The 17830-nt window shown below is 36.6% G+C and overlaps 1 protein-coding gene across 1 annotated transcript; it reads right to left on the bottom strand.

Annotated features, from left to right (window-relative positions):
* Nucleotides 1-319: 319 nt before the first annotated feature.
* Nucleotides 320-17308, bottom strand: LOC107548951 (corticosteroid 11-beta-dehydrogenase isozyme 2-like). The gene is made up of 5 exons (XM_016229830.1): nucleotides 16775-17308; nucleotides 7098-7310; nucleotides 5196-5381; nucleotides 3884-4021; nucleotides 320-1817 (listed from the first exon to the last, which is right to left on the bottom strand). Exons 1-5 carry the CDS (start codon nucleotides 17046-17048, stop codon nucleotides 1390-1392), a joined length of 1239 nt encoding a protein of 412 aa, XP_016085316.1. The 5' UTR covers nucleotides 17049-17308; the 3' UTR covers nucleotides 320-1389.
* Between the last annotated feature and the right edge of the window lie 522 nt (nucleotides 17309-17830).

Here is a 17830-nt window from a genome sequence, read left to right as displayed (position 1 = left end):
GAACATTTGAACCCTGTTTTTGGGAAATTAGTTTCAGGACAATGGTAGCCTATGTAAGGGCACATTCCCCCCAAATGGCTGAATTTTCAGCAGTCATTACTCCAATCTTCAGTGTCACATGATCTTTCAGAAATCATTCTAATAGGCTCATTTTGTGCTCAAGAAAAATTTCTTATTACTATCAATGTTGAAAACAATTGTGCTGCTTAATATATGTGGAAACCATGATTTTTTTTTCAAGATTCTTTGATGAATACAAAGTTCAAAATAACAGAAATAAAAATCTTCTGTGACTAGATAAATTTAATGTACCTTTGCTGAATAGTTAAAATGTGCATTTTGGAAACTTTATACAGAAAAACTGTATCGCAAGTTCGCAACGAAATATCAACATTTTTCTAGCTCTGTTATATCTGGCTTGTAAGACTCTGGCTTCATTACACAAACTGAAATTTGCAATTAGCATAGCTACATACAATTGCTAATTAACACAGCAGTAGTGGGTGGCTGGGTTTCAGTACAGTGATTAGAGAAGGTCATTTAGCATTGACAAAGATCTTTGACCAGCTGAAGGAAGCCATTGTTTATGTTCTCTGACAGGAAATACAAAAACACACAGATTGTTTATTTAAAAAATCTACTTTAATATACTCTAAGAATGATAAAGTGAACAATTTACATTTTTTTCTGTTCTTTTTTCCATATTTGTATAAAATTCACAGTTCAAGTGATTTATTTAAGAACAAAATGGCATAAATACGCCAACAAAAATGTGACATGGAAAAAATAAACAAATATAACAAATGCTAAAGGATGGAGTATAATACATTTAAAACATAACTTCTGTCTTTAGGAAGCACTTCAGCCCATTGGTCACTTAAAAAAAACTATATTTACTTGAAGTTGACCAATTTGACTCTGGTTTGATCATAGTAACATTATCATCAGCACCTCAGTGCAGTATGGAAAGAGAGCCTCAGATGTTTGGCTGTAAATGATCAATTTCACATAATGAAATTTCACATCAAACTCAATTGAGGTGTCTCCATGGTGAAAACCTAGAATTCATGCCTTCTGCAGAATACATATACCGTATGTTATCTGTTTGGATTTTGCCTCACCTGAGAACTTGTATTCACTATAAATATGGCCTGTGGGCATGACCTCTTTTTTATCATTATCTTCATGATGCTCAAGAGTGTCAACTGCCTTTTAAGAACTGGGTTTACCACAGATGATTTGGTGCAATTCAGTGATCCCCTCAAAATATTACACAATATGTACAACAAAATGAAGACGAGAAAAGTAAAGTATACACAATGGAAACAAATCTCTAGAAGTAGATCACATTAGTTGTGCTAAAGGATGTTCTTACACTCTTTATCAGAACTAATCGATAATCTTTCTGAGGCTGTTGTTGTTGTTGTTATTCATGTTCTCCTTTATGCTGTTGTTATTGATGTTGAGGCTCAGGCCTTGTTGCTTCCTAAGGGCACGAGGCATCACTTTCTTCTGTACAAAGAGTTTCTGGAGGAACCTGTCACTGATGCTAAAAGGGAAGTAGCTGCAGATAAAGTACAAGAGCATTAAACCCGGCCCGGCGTAGTATCGCACCTGGGGTTGAGGAGAGAGGAGTGCGTCCACAATGGTGTTGATGACAGGGCTCAGATCCTCATTGGCTGTTTTTGCGTAACTCTGGAAGAGTTCCTTGGTCTCCAGCAGGTATTCATCCCCATATTCTTCTAGAAGGCACGGGGGCAGGTTCTGGATCAGGTTCTTGTACTGTTTTTCCCAGTACTCTGTGTTACTGCTCTGCCCTGCAAGTTAAAGAAATGGCAGAAAGCATGATGCAACTTGAATGTAGGGGAGCAATCGGTCCAGGACAGATTGGAGACATAAACAGGTCTGGGGACACTTTATTCAGTTATTTATATTGTAATTTCAGACCTGCATTTGGCCGGACTATCTGTTCAGTCGACGTGTAAAGAAGGACTCAAACCTAATTGATCCCTGAGGCTCAGATGTAAATAAACAACTCAAATGAGAACTTAACCGACATGGCAGTTTTCTCTCAAGATGTAACCCATTTGTCTAAGAATATCTGATGGGCCCATTTACCAGGACACAGCAGTGGTGTCTTTATTTAAATTGCTTTTAGCTTGTATGTTTTGTTAAGCGTCTGATAACAACATTAAAACTTAAAGGTCCCATATTGTCAAAACTGAAATTTCCTGGCTTTTTTCATGATAACTGAGGTCTAGGTGCTATGTAACTATCATATAAGTTTCAAAACAGTCAGTCCACAGTCAAATTCACACAGCCTGTTTAAAGTAGCTGTGATTTTTCACGAACCTCTGTGACTTCCGTAAAAAGTTGATGTCAGAACTACACAGTCACCGCCTTCAGTCACCACCCGAGCACCGCCCACCGTCCCACTCTCCTTTCGCCAAACCCCCAGACAACATCGCGGAAACATATCGAAAAGGTTAACTTTAACCACGAAACCAGATCGGCCGACCTGTAACGTTACACTCTCACTCAGAGGATGGACGATCTGACAGGATTGTTACTATGAGGTGGATCACATCTAACGTGTATAGTAAAGACAAACTTACCGTGTCTATCTAGTCATGATGAAGATACACATTTCAATTTCAGCAGGCAACTATTTTTACATCTACATTATTGTTCCAGCCACAATTAATCACAACAATGTATATACAATTACAAATGATTATATATGAATCGTCAGTTTGTTGTTTTACACACATGCACAGACATTATTTCATACACAACATAATCGTGAGATGCAAGAAACATAGACATATGGCAAGAAATCTGTACATGCGCTCATAACAACAAAAGACAATACTTTATTTAACCTTTTCTGATAAGAAGTGTGCGCTGCAAACTGTCCAGTCTGCTCGTTTTATCGCGTTTAACCACAGCTGTCATCGTTTTTTAGTCTGGCAGTGGCAGCAGATATGCGATCAAATTTCTAAACTGAGGCTGTATTACGTTGATTCTGGCACCCAACATCACAACAAGATGATATTTTAAGCTCCTTATGTAGCAGAACCCGCGCTGGTTTGAATGGGCCGCCTCCAGTTTCCCCTTTTTTTTGCTGCCTCCAGCTAGCGCTGTGACGTCGGCTGACCCTAGTTACCTGTGGTTGGCCTGGCCGTGCGTCACTCAGAACACAACAGGCCAATCAGAAGAGAGGCTCATGAATATTAATTAGACAGGCCAAAATCGACCTGTTCTCAGCAGAGCTCCTGAAGAAGGAGCTGTAAAAATATATTGAGATGGTTTTTGGTACTTATACCGCAAATATATATTCTTAAGGACATCAAAACCTAAAATAAAACTCCAGAAAGGTGTACAATATGGGACCTTTAAAGTATATTTGCACTTTTTTTTTCTTCTTCTTTTGATATAATAATAAATACATAATTATATAAACAAAGAATAAAGAATAAATAAAAAAGTACAAATATTTGTATATTTAAAGAACAATAATAAATAATGTATTTTTAATAATGCAGTGTGTTTAGAAGGGGATGAATCAAATGCCTCACTTCTTGCCTGTAGTTTAACTTGCAATATGTTATAAACCAAAATCTATAAACCAGTAAATTGAACTGGATGTTAAAAAGGTCATCTGCAGTTTATACACCAAATCGTCCATATAAGTGGCCTTAGACCTTGTCAGGCAATTTGCCTAAACACTGTGTTTTATGATAACAGAAAGTCTAAATTTCATCAAATTACAACCACTGTGACATGACTAGAGATCGGCAGTATACAGATAGGTGAATCATCAAACTGGAAGTATACAATATTTTGGTATATGTAACTTGGTCATTGTAAAAATGTTAATCACCTGTCTTAAAGGCAGAGGGTAAGATGGTGGAGACTTTGACACCCCATGGCTCCAGCTCATGACGAAGTGTGCTGATAAAAAGATTTAGAGCAGCTTTTGAAGCCCCGTATGATGCCAAACAAGGGAAGGGATGCTCACCTGCAGAAACAAACATTAAATAGAGATATCTCAATCACAATTTACAGCACTGCATATCCTTGAACATTTTAATGAGCAGGCTGATACGATAAAGGCTGTAAAAACTACGTAAGAAGAGCTACCACATTACTGTTTTTTTTTTACCACATTACTGCCACGTTGCCTGAGAACTGGTAAAGACACAATGAAGACCTTTATGGGACGCATTCCAAAAGTCCAGAAGTTATGGTGTTTTTTGACTGAGGGAGTGTCATTCATTGTAGGGGTAATAAAGATGTACAAAAAAAAAAAAGCTGGATTGTAGCCAGGACAATCATCAGTTTAACGGTGGAAACAAAGCAGTTCTGTAGAGGTTAATTGCAGATTGTTACACGTTTATAAAACATGTAATTTTGCCTCAAGACGTTGCAGAATAAAAGGGCTTGTGTTCAAGGAGGATGTACGGGATGTTTTAAGACAACAGGCCTCCTGTAAGCCCTCTGAGAGAATGACTGTTCATCTGTATTGTGACAGTAGCATCTGCTGCTCATGACAGCTAAAACATTTTGTTTTCCTTTACAGTGAGACTGCAATGATGGAGACATCTTTATTTAAAAGGGCTGTGCGCCAGAGTTTACAGAGAACTCAACGGCGTCCTGCTCCAGGCTGTTACTCATAGTAACACACTGTTTTGGCACAATGGCAGTAAACAATTGGAAATAAAATCAGGGGAGCCAGGCAAAGCTAAAAGCACACTGATTTTCCCAACTGTGAATTCCAGCATGAGCTTGAGCAGAGAGCTGCTCTCGGTTGAAATTGTTAGTTGACACTTGAGAAGGAAGGAAAACAGGTGGATTACAGTTTGGGCTCCGATTAGTGTTTGGTTAGGTGTGATAAAGCCAGATGGAAGGCATAAAATAAACATCTGAGTGACAGAGATTCATTTATAAGCACTGGCAGCTTTATGTGGATGGCAGAGAGACTTCTAAGTAGATTTAGCACTGAAACAAGAACCTGCAAATACTCATAAAAGTGTCATCATGCGTACAATTTAATTTACTCGTTCTTTTCTGTTTCTTTTATTAGTGATGAAGTCTGAGTAGAGTGGCTTGGATATATAATATTTGTATAAAAGATCTAGCTGAATGGTTAGAGCTCACGTGTATGTGTACGTGTACGTATACGTGTACAGTACCTGAAGGGCTGGAGATTGTCACAATCCTGCCTTTAGCCTGTCTGAGAAGTGGCAGGAAGGTTCTGGTGACAGTGAGTGTTCCAAAGAAGTTGACCTCCATGCATCCTCTGTAGTTGGACATCAGGGAGAGCTCAGCATCCCCAACATTCACACACAATCCAGCATTATTAACAAGCCCCCACAAATCTAGAGAAAAGAAAACATGCATAGGTATAATATACTGTAGATTACTTAGTTTTATGCTGTAATTATTACTTTTACCAAACTGGGAGCACTGAAATTTTTGATTAATTAACCACAATTCATTTGGTCATTTTAGAAGTTGGAATACATTCAAGGTAACCTACAGACCACTTGGATGTTTGCTGGTTGAGAACCTCTGCTCTTAAGTGACAGTTGCTGAAGCAAAACTGCAAAATTGTCATTCATTGCGTTGGTCATCACATTTTTTAAAACTATCTGCATTGGTCTGAACTTGTGACACCTAAGTGTACAAATGTGCTGGATGTGTTTATTGTCTTTAGCACCATCAGAACACATGGTTCAGAATACAGCACATTTTCAACCCTGTCTAATGGATTGTCCAAGAACTTCTGGAGAATAACAGAGATACAGAGTGGCTTAGTACAGAGGGATTGAGTTATCTGGATTTTATCTGCTGATATTGCATAGAATTGTTTGTGATGACAGCATGTGATTTATATCTATCTGGTTACACTAAAACTCTGCCCAGATTTAATGCCTGGTTAAATAAGAAAAAAGTGTGTTTACACTGAGATAATGATTATCTTCACCCTTACCCTCAACTTTTGTTTGATCAATAGATTTGGGAAATTATTTGCAGAATAAGGAAACCAACACCTCAACCGAGAAAGAAATGAAGCAGGGAGAGGAGAGAACAACAAAGGCCTGAAACAATCTGATAAAAACATAGCTACTGTACACAGAGATTGAGTTAGTTAAGAAATCTTAAAAATAAAGGTTCTTTATTGGGATTTATGGTTCCACGAAGAACCTTTAACATCCATAGAAACTTTCCATGGCACAAAAGGTTCTTTGTAGAGGAAAAAGTTTATTCACACAATAATTTTTTTTTACTGTCTTTAAAGAATTGTTCAAGGACCTTTCGGGAACCCAAAATGGTTATTCTATGGCATGACTGTGAAACCCTTCTTATGGAAACTTTATTTTTGTGAGTGCATAAGGGGAAAAAAACTAAATCTGCAAAACTATATCAGATATTAAGATATACTGTATGAGCATTCAAATATATCCTCACTTTTCCCTTAGCTTAGCATCTAAATTGAGGAGAATAAAATACTGAACTAGTGACTTTGAGTTTTGAAAAAGGCAGCATGGAAAAATACAGGGGTTTTTTTCTGAAAAAAAAAGTCATAAGCCACCTGGCGCTGTGGTGTGTATGTTTGAAAATACAGCAGCCCCTTGATGAACTGTCAAATTATACACCACCCTTCCACCCCATCCCCTCCTCTTCCCAACACTTTCTCTGAGATTAAACATCCACGTTGGTCACGTACAAACAAACATACAAAAAATGCTCACACACTACATACACATACCTGACTACGCTGAATCTCTTGTAAAATAAACAGCACTGACAAAAATTTGCCCATGGAGCACAAATTAATTGATTTATTTAACCTACTTTAAAGGTAATTCAATGAGGTGCTTTGTTGATAGCATGGTTCCAAAGCTGGTTCAGCAGAAACGTTAATGGAAACCACAAGCTGGTTAAAGTTTATTCAGGGCAACCAAAAGTTGCTGGCATTTTTCAGATATACGAACATTCATACAGGGGTATTTTATGTTCATTGTGTTCAAACATGTTGGAGTGTTATTGTGAGTGTGTATTTCTGGCATAGTGCAAGAGTAAATCCTCACCTCTCATGCCAAGTTTAGCCTTGGTGTCGAGCAGGGCTTGCTGTACCTGCTGAGGCTGGGTGATGTCTACCTGCAGGAGGGTAAGGCGTGATGAACAGACTCTGCGCAAGTGCTTGGCTCCCTCTCCATCCAGGTTCAATACAGTCGCGAACACTTCAAACCCCATGGCATCTAACCGCTTTGCTGTAGCATTACCAAACCCTGAATCACAACCTACAGAGACGGGAAAGAAACATGAGAATTACAATCCAAACACTCTAGTCTAAATACTCACATTTTGGCAAAATTTCCCAGTAATTTCACTTAAATGGCATCTTACGCAAGACCACATCAATATTATCATCACCCTAATAGCTGTTTTGGATTCCTTTTTGAACACTTAAGCCAGTTTTAGGAAATTTTCTTGTATGGAACAAGAGTGAAAACTTGATGAGGATGCATTGTCAACATTGGTAAAATGTACAGGTGCATCTCAAGTGAATTACTGAAATAAATGAACTTTTCCACGACATTCTAATTTATTGAGATGCACCTGTATTGTAATCTCACTTCTATGACCTCAGCAAAATCAGAACAGTACAACAGGAAACAAAAATACAATTATATAAAGTCTTCACCCCACATCAAGTAGCATGATAGTATGATGCATCAATCTCTGAAACACGACTCTCTTATCTCTTTACTAGATTACACACCTGAAAGAGATATTGGTGTTAGTGAACTTCGATTTGAGGACTTTGTGTTTTGGGAGCTTTATTACTAAAATGATAAAAATGCAATTTAGGACTCAGTGTGTTAGAAACAAATGCAGCCATGGTTACAAATGCATGCACATGATTTTGATATCTGACACTCACACACACATTTACAGAAGTGGTGGCAGGGAATGGCACATTAATAAGGAAATTTAACATCTGATCTTTATGAGGGTCATTTGAGTACAAATAACGTATAAATCCACAGGAACTTTACCCTCAACACGCAGAAGAATGCTGAAAAAAAGGAGAGTAACTAGATTTTCTGTTTTTTTTCTTTTCTACCCCTGATGTGCATGTTGTTCTTGGAACTGAATGCCAGTGCACTACAGATTCTGGAAACAAAAAGTGACATGAATAGACACACAGACATAAAGATTTCTCTCAATGTGAGGTCTACAGCATAATTGAACCGCTGGGCTTTAGAAATGAATGTTTTCTGTGAGTGCCAGGTTTTATAATCTTTGTTCTTTTAAAAAAATATTGTTAGGAATTTTCTTTCCATCCAAACTAAACTTATTCCATTCTGTGTCTCTTTAGGTTGGCAGGGATGTCAAAGTTGTAAACCTAAAATAAAATAATAATAAAATTGTAATGCACGAAAATGTTTATACACTGTCCAGAGGTCAGTGGCCTCACTTTTCACCTCTAATTTGTGAATGTGTGGCAAACAATTATACACCAGTTATGATAACAGCAGTTAGTGTCCAGGGAGAACAAACACACAAAAACAATCACACCTCTGCATTTAAAGCAAGTGTTATCTCAAGGTCCTCTGAGGACATGTACATATCTGTCAGTACACTAGCTGGGCCCTCGCTTTGTCAGTGTGTTATCCATAACAGATCCACAAAGTATTTTTCAATAAACACGAAGAGTCTGCAGAAGAATGGGGGAGCTAAGAATACAGTAATCAAGACTAACAGATTTTAGCTGATTATGATGATTATTATTATTAATAAATTATGCCATTGTTGAGATAAATGTACCTACCTGGCCATTTAACTTTTTATCACCACTCTTCATATTTATTTATTTATTTATTTTTAATATTGCCCAGGTCAATTATTCCCAGCCATGTTCCCCAGCTGGTACTTAAGATGGTTCCCGATAATTCCAATTCTGGTAATTCTAATTCTTAGGTAATGCTAGGAACTATGTGGAAAAAATTGTACTTTCCATAAACTAGTGAAAGCCAAAAAGATGATCACACAGGGAAATCTGCATATTAGTTCTAATGTTTTTCCACGATCACACAGGGAAATCTGCATATTAGTTCTAATGTTTTTCCAAGTCGCATATCAATGGGCCAAATTTCAAACTGCACCATACTGTGACTATTCATGCCTCGAAAAATGCCTGCACTGCTTTTGATGCAACATTCCAAGGTACTAGATTTGCACAAGTAAACAAAATTACACTGTTTGATCACAAATTATTTTTTGTTAAAAAAGTCAAAACATGGGTAAAAAACATCATAACATCAAATATAAATATATGTACCCTGAAACGAAAGCAAGAGCACCCTCAGATGATAATGTAATATAATATTATTCGTGAAACAGATTTAGCAAACGCTCCATGTTTTTTGAGACTCTGCTCCGGAGAACGTGAAATGTTCCTTTTTACGGCGTGTTCTTGCAGCAGTGAGAAATGTAGTCAATCACACGCATGTTTGTTGATCTCTAGAACGCAATGACCAATCAGAGGTGTTTAAAGCTGCAGTCCGTAAGTTTTGCCTCTGTTTTGTCGCCATCTCTGTTTGAAACCTGCAATTGCAGTAGCTTGCGGAATTATTTTCATTACGTGGTTGTGCTCCAACACTGGTTCCAGCGTGGATGAATCTAATGTTTTGAGGTGAATGTGTGGCTGCCAGTCACCGCACCGGTGTTGATACTGTACTTAGGAATCACAGATTCTTGCCTACGTCTTGGAATATATGACCCAAATAAGCATTTTTTACCGGATATTGTCTTCAGAACAAGTAAGTAACAAGTCTGCCACGTTTGTTCTGACCAACTGAGGATAAAAAGCATTACAATAAACCAATGGTGATTAAATCTAACGATCAATTAGCTCATATCACATCAAACCGTGCAAATTATTATTATTGTTATACTTTGTTCTCAAATTGTTAATGTTAACAACATCAGCATTGCGTGACTATGTGTATGTAGAGTGTATTAGCGTGTAGATTTCAATTTCTGCACAGTAATCCAATTGTCATACCATTTGAATTTCATATTAAGAAATTATTTTAACCCAAAAGGCAAATTATTCTTCCTTTGAACTGGTTCTCTTTAACATACAAATCCTGTGTAATCCCAGGCTATCTGCAATCAGAAGCACATTTAAAACTGGAATAATTTAATTTCAGTCACATGTGTTTCATAAACATAATCCTTTCTGGATTACAATCCGCCATCAAAAAGATAAATGTTAATGATAAATTCTAAATGCTGTGAGAGAAGGCTAACGATCCGCCACCTGCAGGATCCTCACACGCCATAGCCTACTAGCCGGGACAACTTCTTTATGTTTACAGAAGTGACGTAATGATGCAGTGCCATGCTCGAATTTCCCACAAAAACCTAACCGTACCACTCAAATTAGAAAACATTATTATAAACTAACTGTTGTGAATCGGGCTAAAGTAAGGTGATAGTTTTGAACACTGGCTGGTTATGTACTTGCTATACTTGTACTACAGTTTTAAGTTAGAATCAATCACTGCTCCAAACGCCAGAGTTTTTGTTTGGAGCGCTGCCTGCTCTCTCGCTAATCCTCTCTCACAACTACATGACGTAAGTAAACGATTCATTGTGCTGTGTAGATAACTTTATTGATTTTAATGGAACGTTGTGAGATCACAAACTTAAATGAGTGACAGCTTTTTAGTGATTGTAAAGTGAGTGGTCTTTCGCACTTACGAGACTATCAGTCTATGGAGGCTATAGCTAAACCACAGAATAAAAGTAGTGTTTTTTAATGCAAGAGGACCGACGGCCAGTTACATGCTGCAAAGTTTTGGAAATTACATCTACATATAAATGCGTGATTCACTCCCGAAACTGCAATCGACAGTGATACAAGCATGGGACAAAATTATGGCATGTCAAAATAGATGCGCACAATGTAAATGCAGACTAATAGATTACTAAAAAAATATTCATAACCTATTAATATATTTTTACAATTCCATTCAAATTATTTGTAAAAGCAATGATTTTAAATGTCTCAGTGTACATTGCTGTTCTTGTTATGGTGGAGCGGAGCCATTGCTTAGGCCTATATTACATCTGCCTCAATTTTAGTGACTCAATAATTTGATTCTTAACTGTCCATCTAAAAATAAAATGTGAAGTTTGAAATCTAAAGCTAAAGTTCAAGTAAATGTGTATTTGTCCATTGACTGTAAAATTTAAATGTGAATTTTAATAAACTTGTAATTAAAGTTCAGTTAAATATTTAATTGTCCATTCAATGGGCAATTAATCCAATTGTCCAATCCAATTGTCCATTGATTAGTCAAATCAAAATGAATGGCTCTGCAAATCCATTAATATAATTTACAACAACTGCAAACAATAAATTAATTGTGATTTTTATCGTAACATTTTGATTTTGATGCATAAATGTCAGTTTTAACAATGAAAAGTAATATTACAGACAGTGATGCATCTAGAACAACAATAATGTGCATAGTTCTTCTGATCTACTTAATATAACTTCTTAATCATATGGTTAGTTTCTATTAATATCGAAGGTTATATGCTTAATAGCTCTGTTTGACACATTTTGTATTGGGGGTGCCTGCTCCATGTTTCTATCACCTAAGGGGTCCTTGCCCTGAAAAAACTTTGAAGACCCCTGATGTAATGTATTATTATCTGTTTTCATCAGTCTGACTAAAATATACACTTATACACTGATAAAAATGTTCATTTTAGATGTTGACAGTAAAAACAGATCTTATGTATGTTGTGCATTAAATAATCCCATGTGCAACATAGTGCATTCTATTGTATTATTTGCAATTATAATCTGCTAAATGAAATATGATTATTTCAAAAGTAATTGGTGGTGAATTATAGCTATAGGTCTGTCAACATCTAATTTGTGCATCTGTGCTCAATGAATCCTCTCTGAACTCTGGCCCCATGATGCCACACGTAGGCCTAAACCTTCCTTATCTGTTTAACCTCTTCACCCGACTTGACCAATGGCAAGAATAACAAAGGTGTCCCTCCCCTACCCTTTTCTCCAAATATTTACCATGTGCTGTTATGGAACATTGATATGGGTATTATTAGACATCTCGGGTCTAGCATATCTCATCCCACACTCAACTGGCCTGCATTCTGGAGTTGCTCCAGGGACATTGGGTAAGGAAAAGGCCTGCCAGAGCCCTGATGAGCCACTTCTGAATTCCCACACACACATGTGATTGCAGTGAAGCCCACAGGGCTTGGAGGACAGTCGGTACTGGCACTGTGTGCTGATCAGCGAAGCAATATTTGGAACTTCCCTGGCTTCAGCAAAAAAGAGCTAAACAAGAAACAGGGAGGGTGACTGAGAGACAAAGAAGCAGAAACGAGGCAGACACACATGTATACTGTAGTGGTCCAAAAATGTGCAGGACACTTTACATCCCTTAAAAATGCCTGAATGGCATTGCAATAGATGCAAAATATCAAACCAATTGGCATCTGCAAACAAATAATGCTAGACTTTTAGAACTAACTTCACTTTTATGAGGATTTTTTTTTATTTTTAATTATTTTTTTTACAATCAATTACTCAAGATCACGTTTAGTGGATATATAAAGTCAGTTCTCTGGAAACATTAAAAATACATATATTATTATTAATAATAATAATAAAAATTATAATCGTAATATTAATAATGATATAAAAGTATTAAAATTAAACAATATTTATACATTTATAAATGTCGAAATACTATTTTGTAATAGAGTATATACAAAATATAAGAAAATAATAATAATAAGAAGAAGAAATTATTAATAAATATATATGACGTTTATACACTCTAAGACATTTACAAACATTCTAAGTGTAGCTTAAGTGTCTAAATAAATACTATTTTGGTCATGTGTATAGGCAGAATATAAAAAAAATATATATAAGAAAATATAACAACAACAATAATACTACAAAAAATCATCTATACACTTCTAAGTGTAGCTTAAGTGTCTAAATAAATACTATTTTGGTCATGTGTATAGGCAGAATATAAAAAAAATATATATAAGAAAATATAACAACAACAATAATACTACAAAAAATCATCTATACACTTCTAAGTGTAGCTTAAGTGTCTAAATAAATACTATTTTGGTCATGTGTATAGGCAGAATATAAAAAAAATATATATAAGAAAATATAACAACAACAATAATACTACAAAAAATCATCTATACACTTCTAAGTGTAGCTTAAGTGTCTAAATAAATACTATTTTGGTCATGTGTATAGGCAGAATATAAAAAAAATATATATAAGAAAATATAACAACAACAATAATACTACAAAAAATCATCTATACACTTCTAAGTGTAGCTTAAGTGTCTAAATAAATACTATTTTGGTCATGTGTATAGGCAGAATATAAAAAAAATATATATAAGAAAATATAACAACAACAATAATACTACAAAAAATCATCTATACACTTCTAAGTGTAGCTTAAGTGTCTAAATAAATCATTTATTTATCTAAATAATATTTGGGACCAAGGTATATACATCTTTCGCCTCACTCACTTGTGAGTGGCTCGCATTCAGGTCTCTGAATAATGTGGGATTAATCGTGCTTCCTCCTGCTGTCCTCAGCATGTAAACACAATGGAGTGTGCCTCATGCTAAGTGATCAGATTTCCCACTGCCCTTCATCACACATACAGACTGATGTCACTTGGTACTTAGTAGCTCATTTACAGATCCGGATTGACGTCATACTTTTCATAGAAATGTTGGGTTCTGAATGAATTATACACTGATTAGTCTAATTCTTACAAATCTCCATAACTCTATTGGGGATAGTCTAAAGAAGCAAATGTTAGAGCGGACTGATGAAGAGATGAGAGCGTGTGTTTATTTAACACTAGAAGTTCACACGTTCGTGGTGCTAGAACCTGGTGTTAATCACAGCTTAGTTCAGTCATCATGATTCACTGGCAATGTGAAATTGAGAGAAAGCAACATATAGCAAGATGTGAATACACAGTTTTAAGTTTTGGCTATGCAGTATTTACAGGGTATCATCAAAGTTAAAAGAAGGAATTTCTTATTAAAACATACATTTATGTACAGAGAACGTAAATGTGTGTGCTGTTCCCTCTATTGGGCAATTTATGGAAATCCTCCTTAGCAATAACATTTTTTTAATTAAAGAAAGCCGGCTTCATTATGTAGAAAGGAAATATTCTTTGAGGAACAGACACCTCTGTGATTAATTAGAAGTCAGGATTACAGAAGTTTATATGTTGGGAGTTCTGGCATAGTGGACAACACACTTCAACATTATATTTCCAAAGCTGGTGATTAACATGTACAAGGTGTACTGGCCTTGTAGTCTATAGGCGATTTTCCAGCTTGACTCTATCCAAACTAACGACTTTAGTTTGTGTAGTCAGCCAATTCTGTAACCTTAACCCCCTGCCTCACAGCATTTCAAGCCCTGACTGTGCCTTTCTGCTGGCTGTGTAAGAGGTTTACAGGTTTTCCACTTTCATTTGGTTTTTGGCAGAAGAGTGACTTAGAGCTTTGAGAAGGGTAATTTAAGAAAATATAATGTCCATCAGAAATATTACTTAAAAGTACAATACCATGCCATTACATGCTAGCTGGTAGTATGGAAACAAAGACAAGAAAATGAAGAAAAGCATAATCAAGTAGTGTGCTCATGCTGGTTCTGTGTACGTTATTAAAACAAGCAATGAAGGGGGTGGATTGGGTTGCTGGTTACCGTGCCAATAGACGACAGACAGCTTTGGGGGATTTATGGAACCCATATGAGTTAGTTCTGAGAAACCCACGTCCATCAAAGGGACATAAGCTGCCTTGGAGTAACCGAATGAATTTAAACCCCTTGCCCTGCTAAGTGAACCAACTGAAGGGAAATGGACATACCTGTTTGTTTATCATGGCAGCTTAAGAAAAAAAAAAAGAACTTGCCATTGTCAAAAATTAACAGTTTAACTATATAAAATTATTAACAGAAAAACTTTCATTTAATTGTTTGGGCAGTCAACCTAAAGAGTGTGAAGGAAATGTTTATTCTGAAAGCCCAGGATAATAATAAAGTATGCAGACATACAAGTGCGATACATATATTATACACATGCATACATACATATATAGTACATATAATTTACACAAACTCATCAGGGTTCATCTTGGGCTTGCACCTCTCAGTTTTTAAAATGTTGTGGTTTGACTCAGTTGCAGAAAAGGCTGAATAATTAGTAATCAAGCAATTGTTTATATGTGTTTAGGGCAGCTTCAAAGAAATCATACTGAACTAAAAGATACGTGCTCAAAGGAAGAACAACTATTGAAGGAGCTTATGATCCAGATTAAACAGGAGTTCTAAAACAGCGTAACAGTCAAATAGTAATAGTAATAAATCAACACATAACTGCCTTTATTCCTCAAGGTCTGAACTAGCAATTCCACAGTGTTGGTGAGATTCTTTTTAAGAGCTGCTGGTTGCAGATCTCATGCATGTACACATACAAACTTCCTTTTGACACTCATTGTTTTGATATTGAGCTAATATCATTTTCTATTATTTTGTATGTTTAAGAAGCCATAAACCAAAACCAGTTTTAAAATCTTGGTGCCTGGATGAAGTGTGCAATGTACTTGATGACAGAATTTTCTTTCTTTTTTTTAGTGAAATATCCCTTTAAAGCAGTACTCTTTAAAGGAGAAGTGGTGCAGAAGCCTCAAAGAGCACTTAAAGAAGCCGTTTCCAAAAGTGCAAGTGGAGAAATACAGCTGTAATTTGTAAATGAGCTTTAAGTATACCACCAGGTACAACACAGCAGCTCTTTGATTTGATTCATGGCTTACACTGCATTTTTGTTGCATAAGATCATTTAACTTGGAATCAGATTAGCTCAGCCAATTAAGAAAAATCCAAATCATCTTAGAGTACTGTATAGTTCACCGGCAGGACACAATAAAGGTTAACACACAACACATCAGATAGATAAGACAATCATAATGCATATCTTACAAATGCCACTCAAACTTGGCTTAGCTTGAACAGAAAGACACATGACCAATATAATTTAAGTCGTACCATGTGTTTTCCTCATTGCCATAAAATATGGGCCAATACTGATACAGAGCTGAACGTTACATCCAATTCAGCTTGATATGGTCAATGGATAGAGAAGGTTGTTTTACAAAGTACAGGATGTTCTGAATCAAGATCTACAGTACTCAAACATAAGACAGGATGTTCTGACTGATCAGGAGAGTAATTAATATGGGACTTCCCATACAAAATCATAGCGTGTGCTGACAAGAAGTGTACACATTTGTTGTTCGTTCAATCACAAGGCAGATGTCACAATGCATCCTCATTTTACCTCTTAAAGTTACTGATTCACTTGACACAAAAACAACAGCAATCTTAATATAATTGTGGCAATTTTGCACAACAGAATCCACCCAGCATGACCTACATTTCCCATCTGTTTGTACAATCTCTGCTTATCAATTCATGTGTATTTCAGGTCAATACATAATGATACTCTGAGTCAGCCACGAATGAAAAGAAAAAAATGACACCAAGCACTAAATATAAATGCAGGCTAAACTATGACACATGCCTATTCATTTTATGCCCTAATTATGTTTTTGTTCTACTTCTTTGGTTTGTTCTTACCTGTGATGAAGACAGCCTTGCCTTCAACTGGCAGGAAGGGTTTGGGGGTGGCCCACGTAAAGTACAGCCAGCAGGAAACACAGAGGACCAATCTTGCAAGCACAGCGGGCATGCACAGGGCACACAGTCTTTCCACCAGCAGAGTGGCACCCAGCCATGCCACCACTGAGGGCATGGCACCGATATGGAATGCCAGAAACTTCTTCACCGCTCCACCAACAAGGATGGACATTACTCCGATGTAAATCCAGAAAGACACTGCACAAGCTTCCATTGTACAACAGGTGGAAATGCTTTGTACTCTCTCCCTGCCTCTTTTCTTTTTCTTTCTGTCTCTCTTATACTGACTCTGGCACCTTTCCCTCGTTGTCCTCTCCCTCTCTCTTTATCACTGTCTCTTTCTCAAGTGGGATCACACTTACAAATGAGCAACCATGTGCCTACTCGGTTCCCAATCTCAAGCTCAGGCAGGCTACACACAGATCTCACATATTCCAACTCTGAGTAGGATAGTAAGACCTAGTGAACAGATTCGTCTGACTGCGTGTGTGTATATATAGTGTACTCTGCAGGAGAGGGGAGGGACTATGCTCAAGCAGATGTAATCAAAGCCCAATGGCCAAAGCTTTGCAACATTTCTCGTAACCCCCCCCCTGAGACATAAAATGGGAAACAGATCTAAACGTGCACCTGCATGAACAAATGGAGTGTTGATATGCTTTTACATATCTATAAGGTCACAGTAGTGATATTCCTACTCAAGTCTATCACTGTTTGTTCATGGGGGCGATAGAGAGCTGAACAACTATCGCTGCTGGAAAGATACACCTTTTAGAGAAAATGTTCTGGCCTAAGACAAATTTAATGGCTTAAAACAAAAAGGTGATATTACAGAAAGAGCTGTAAAAACTTTATAATAATTAAGTATTTATGTTTTGCTTACAATAGCTACATGACAAAATAACTAAAAAAGTGTGTAGATGCATGTGTGTGGTTACTGGGCTTCTGTTTTCTTTATTTTAAGGCATGTTTGTGTGTAAAGTGGCTGGACAAAAT

Source organism: Sinocyclocheilus grahami, unplaced genomic scaffold (assembly GCF_001515645.1).
Source record: "Sinocyclocheilus grahami isolate Dianchi unplaced genomic scaffold, SAMN03320097.WGS_v1.1 scaffold358.1, whole genome shotgun sequence".
NCBI classification, from domain to species: Eukaryota; Metazoa; Chordata; class Actinopteri; order Cypriniformes; family Cyprinidae; genus Sinocyclocheilus; species Sinocyclocheilus grahami.
This window is presented reverse-complemented; position numbering and strand designations above follow the sequence as displayed.

Bases quoted from the DNA above. Each gene is read 5' to 3' on its own strand.
- LOC107548951 (XM_016229830.1), bottom strand. From the start codon at position 17,048: ATGGAAGCTTGTGCAGTGTCTTTCTGGATTTACATCGGAGTAATGTCC. The intron at 4,022-5,195 runs GTACTGTACACG...TTGTTTCTGCAG, and splicing joins GACAATCTCCAGCCCTTCAG to GTGAGCATCCCTTCCCTTGT. The intron at 1,818-3,883 runs GTGATTAACATT...TTTAACTTGCAG, and splicing joins ACCCTCTGCCTTTAAGACAG to GGCAGAGCAGTAACACAGAG.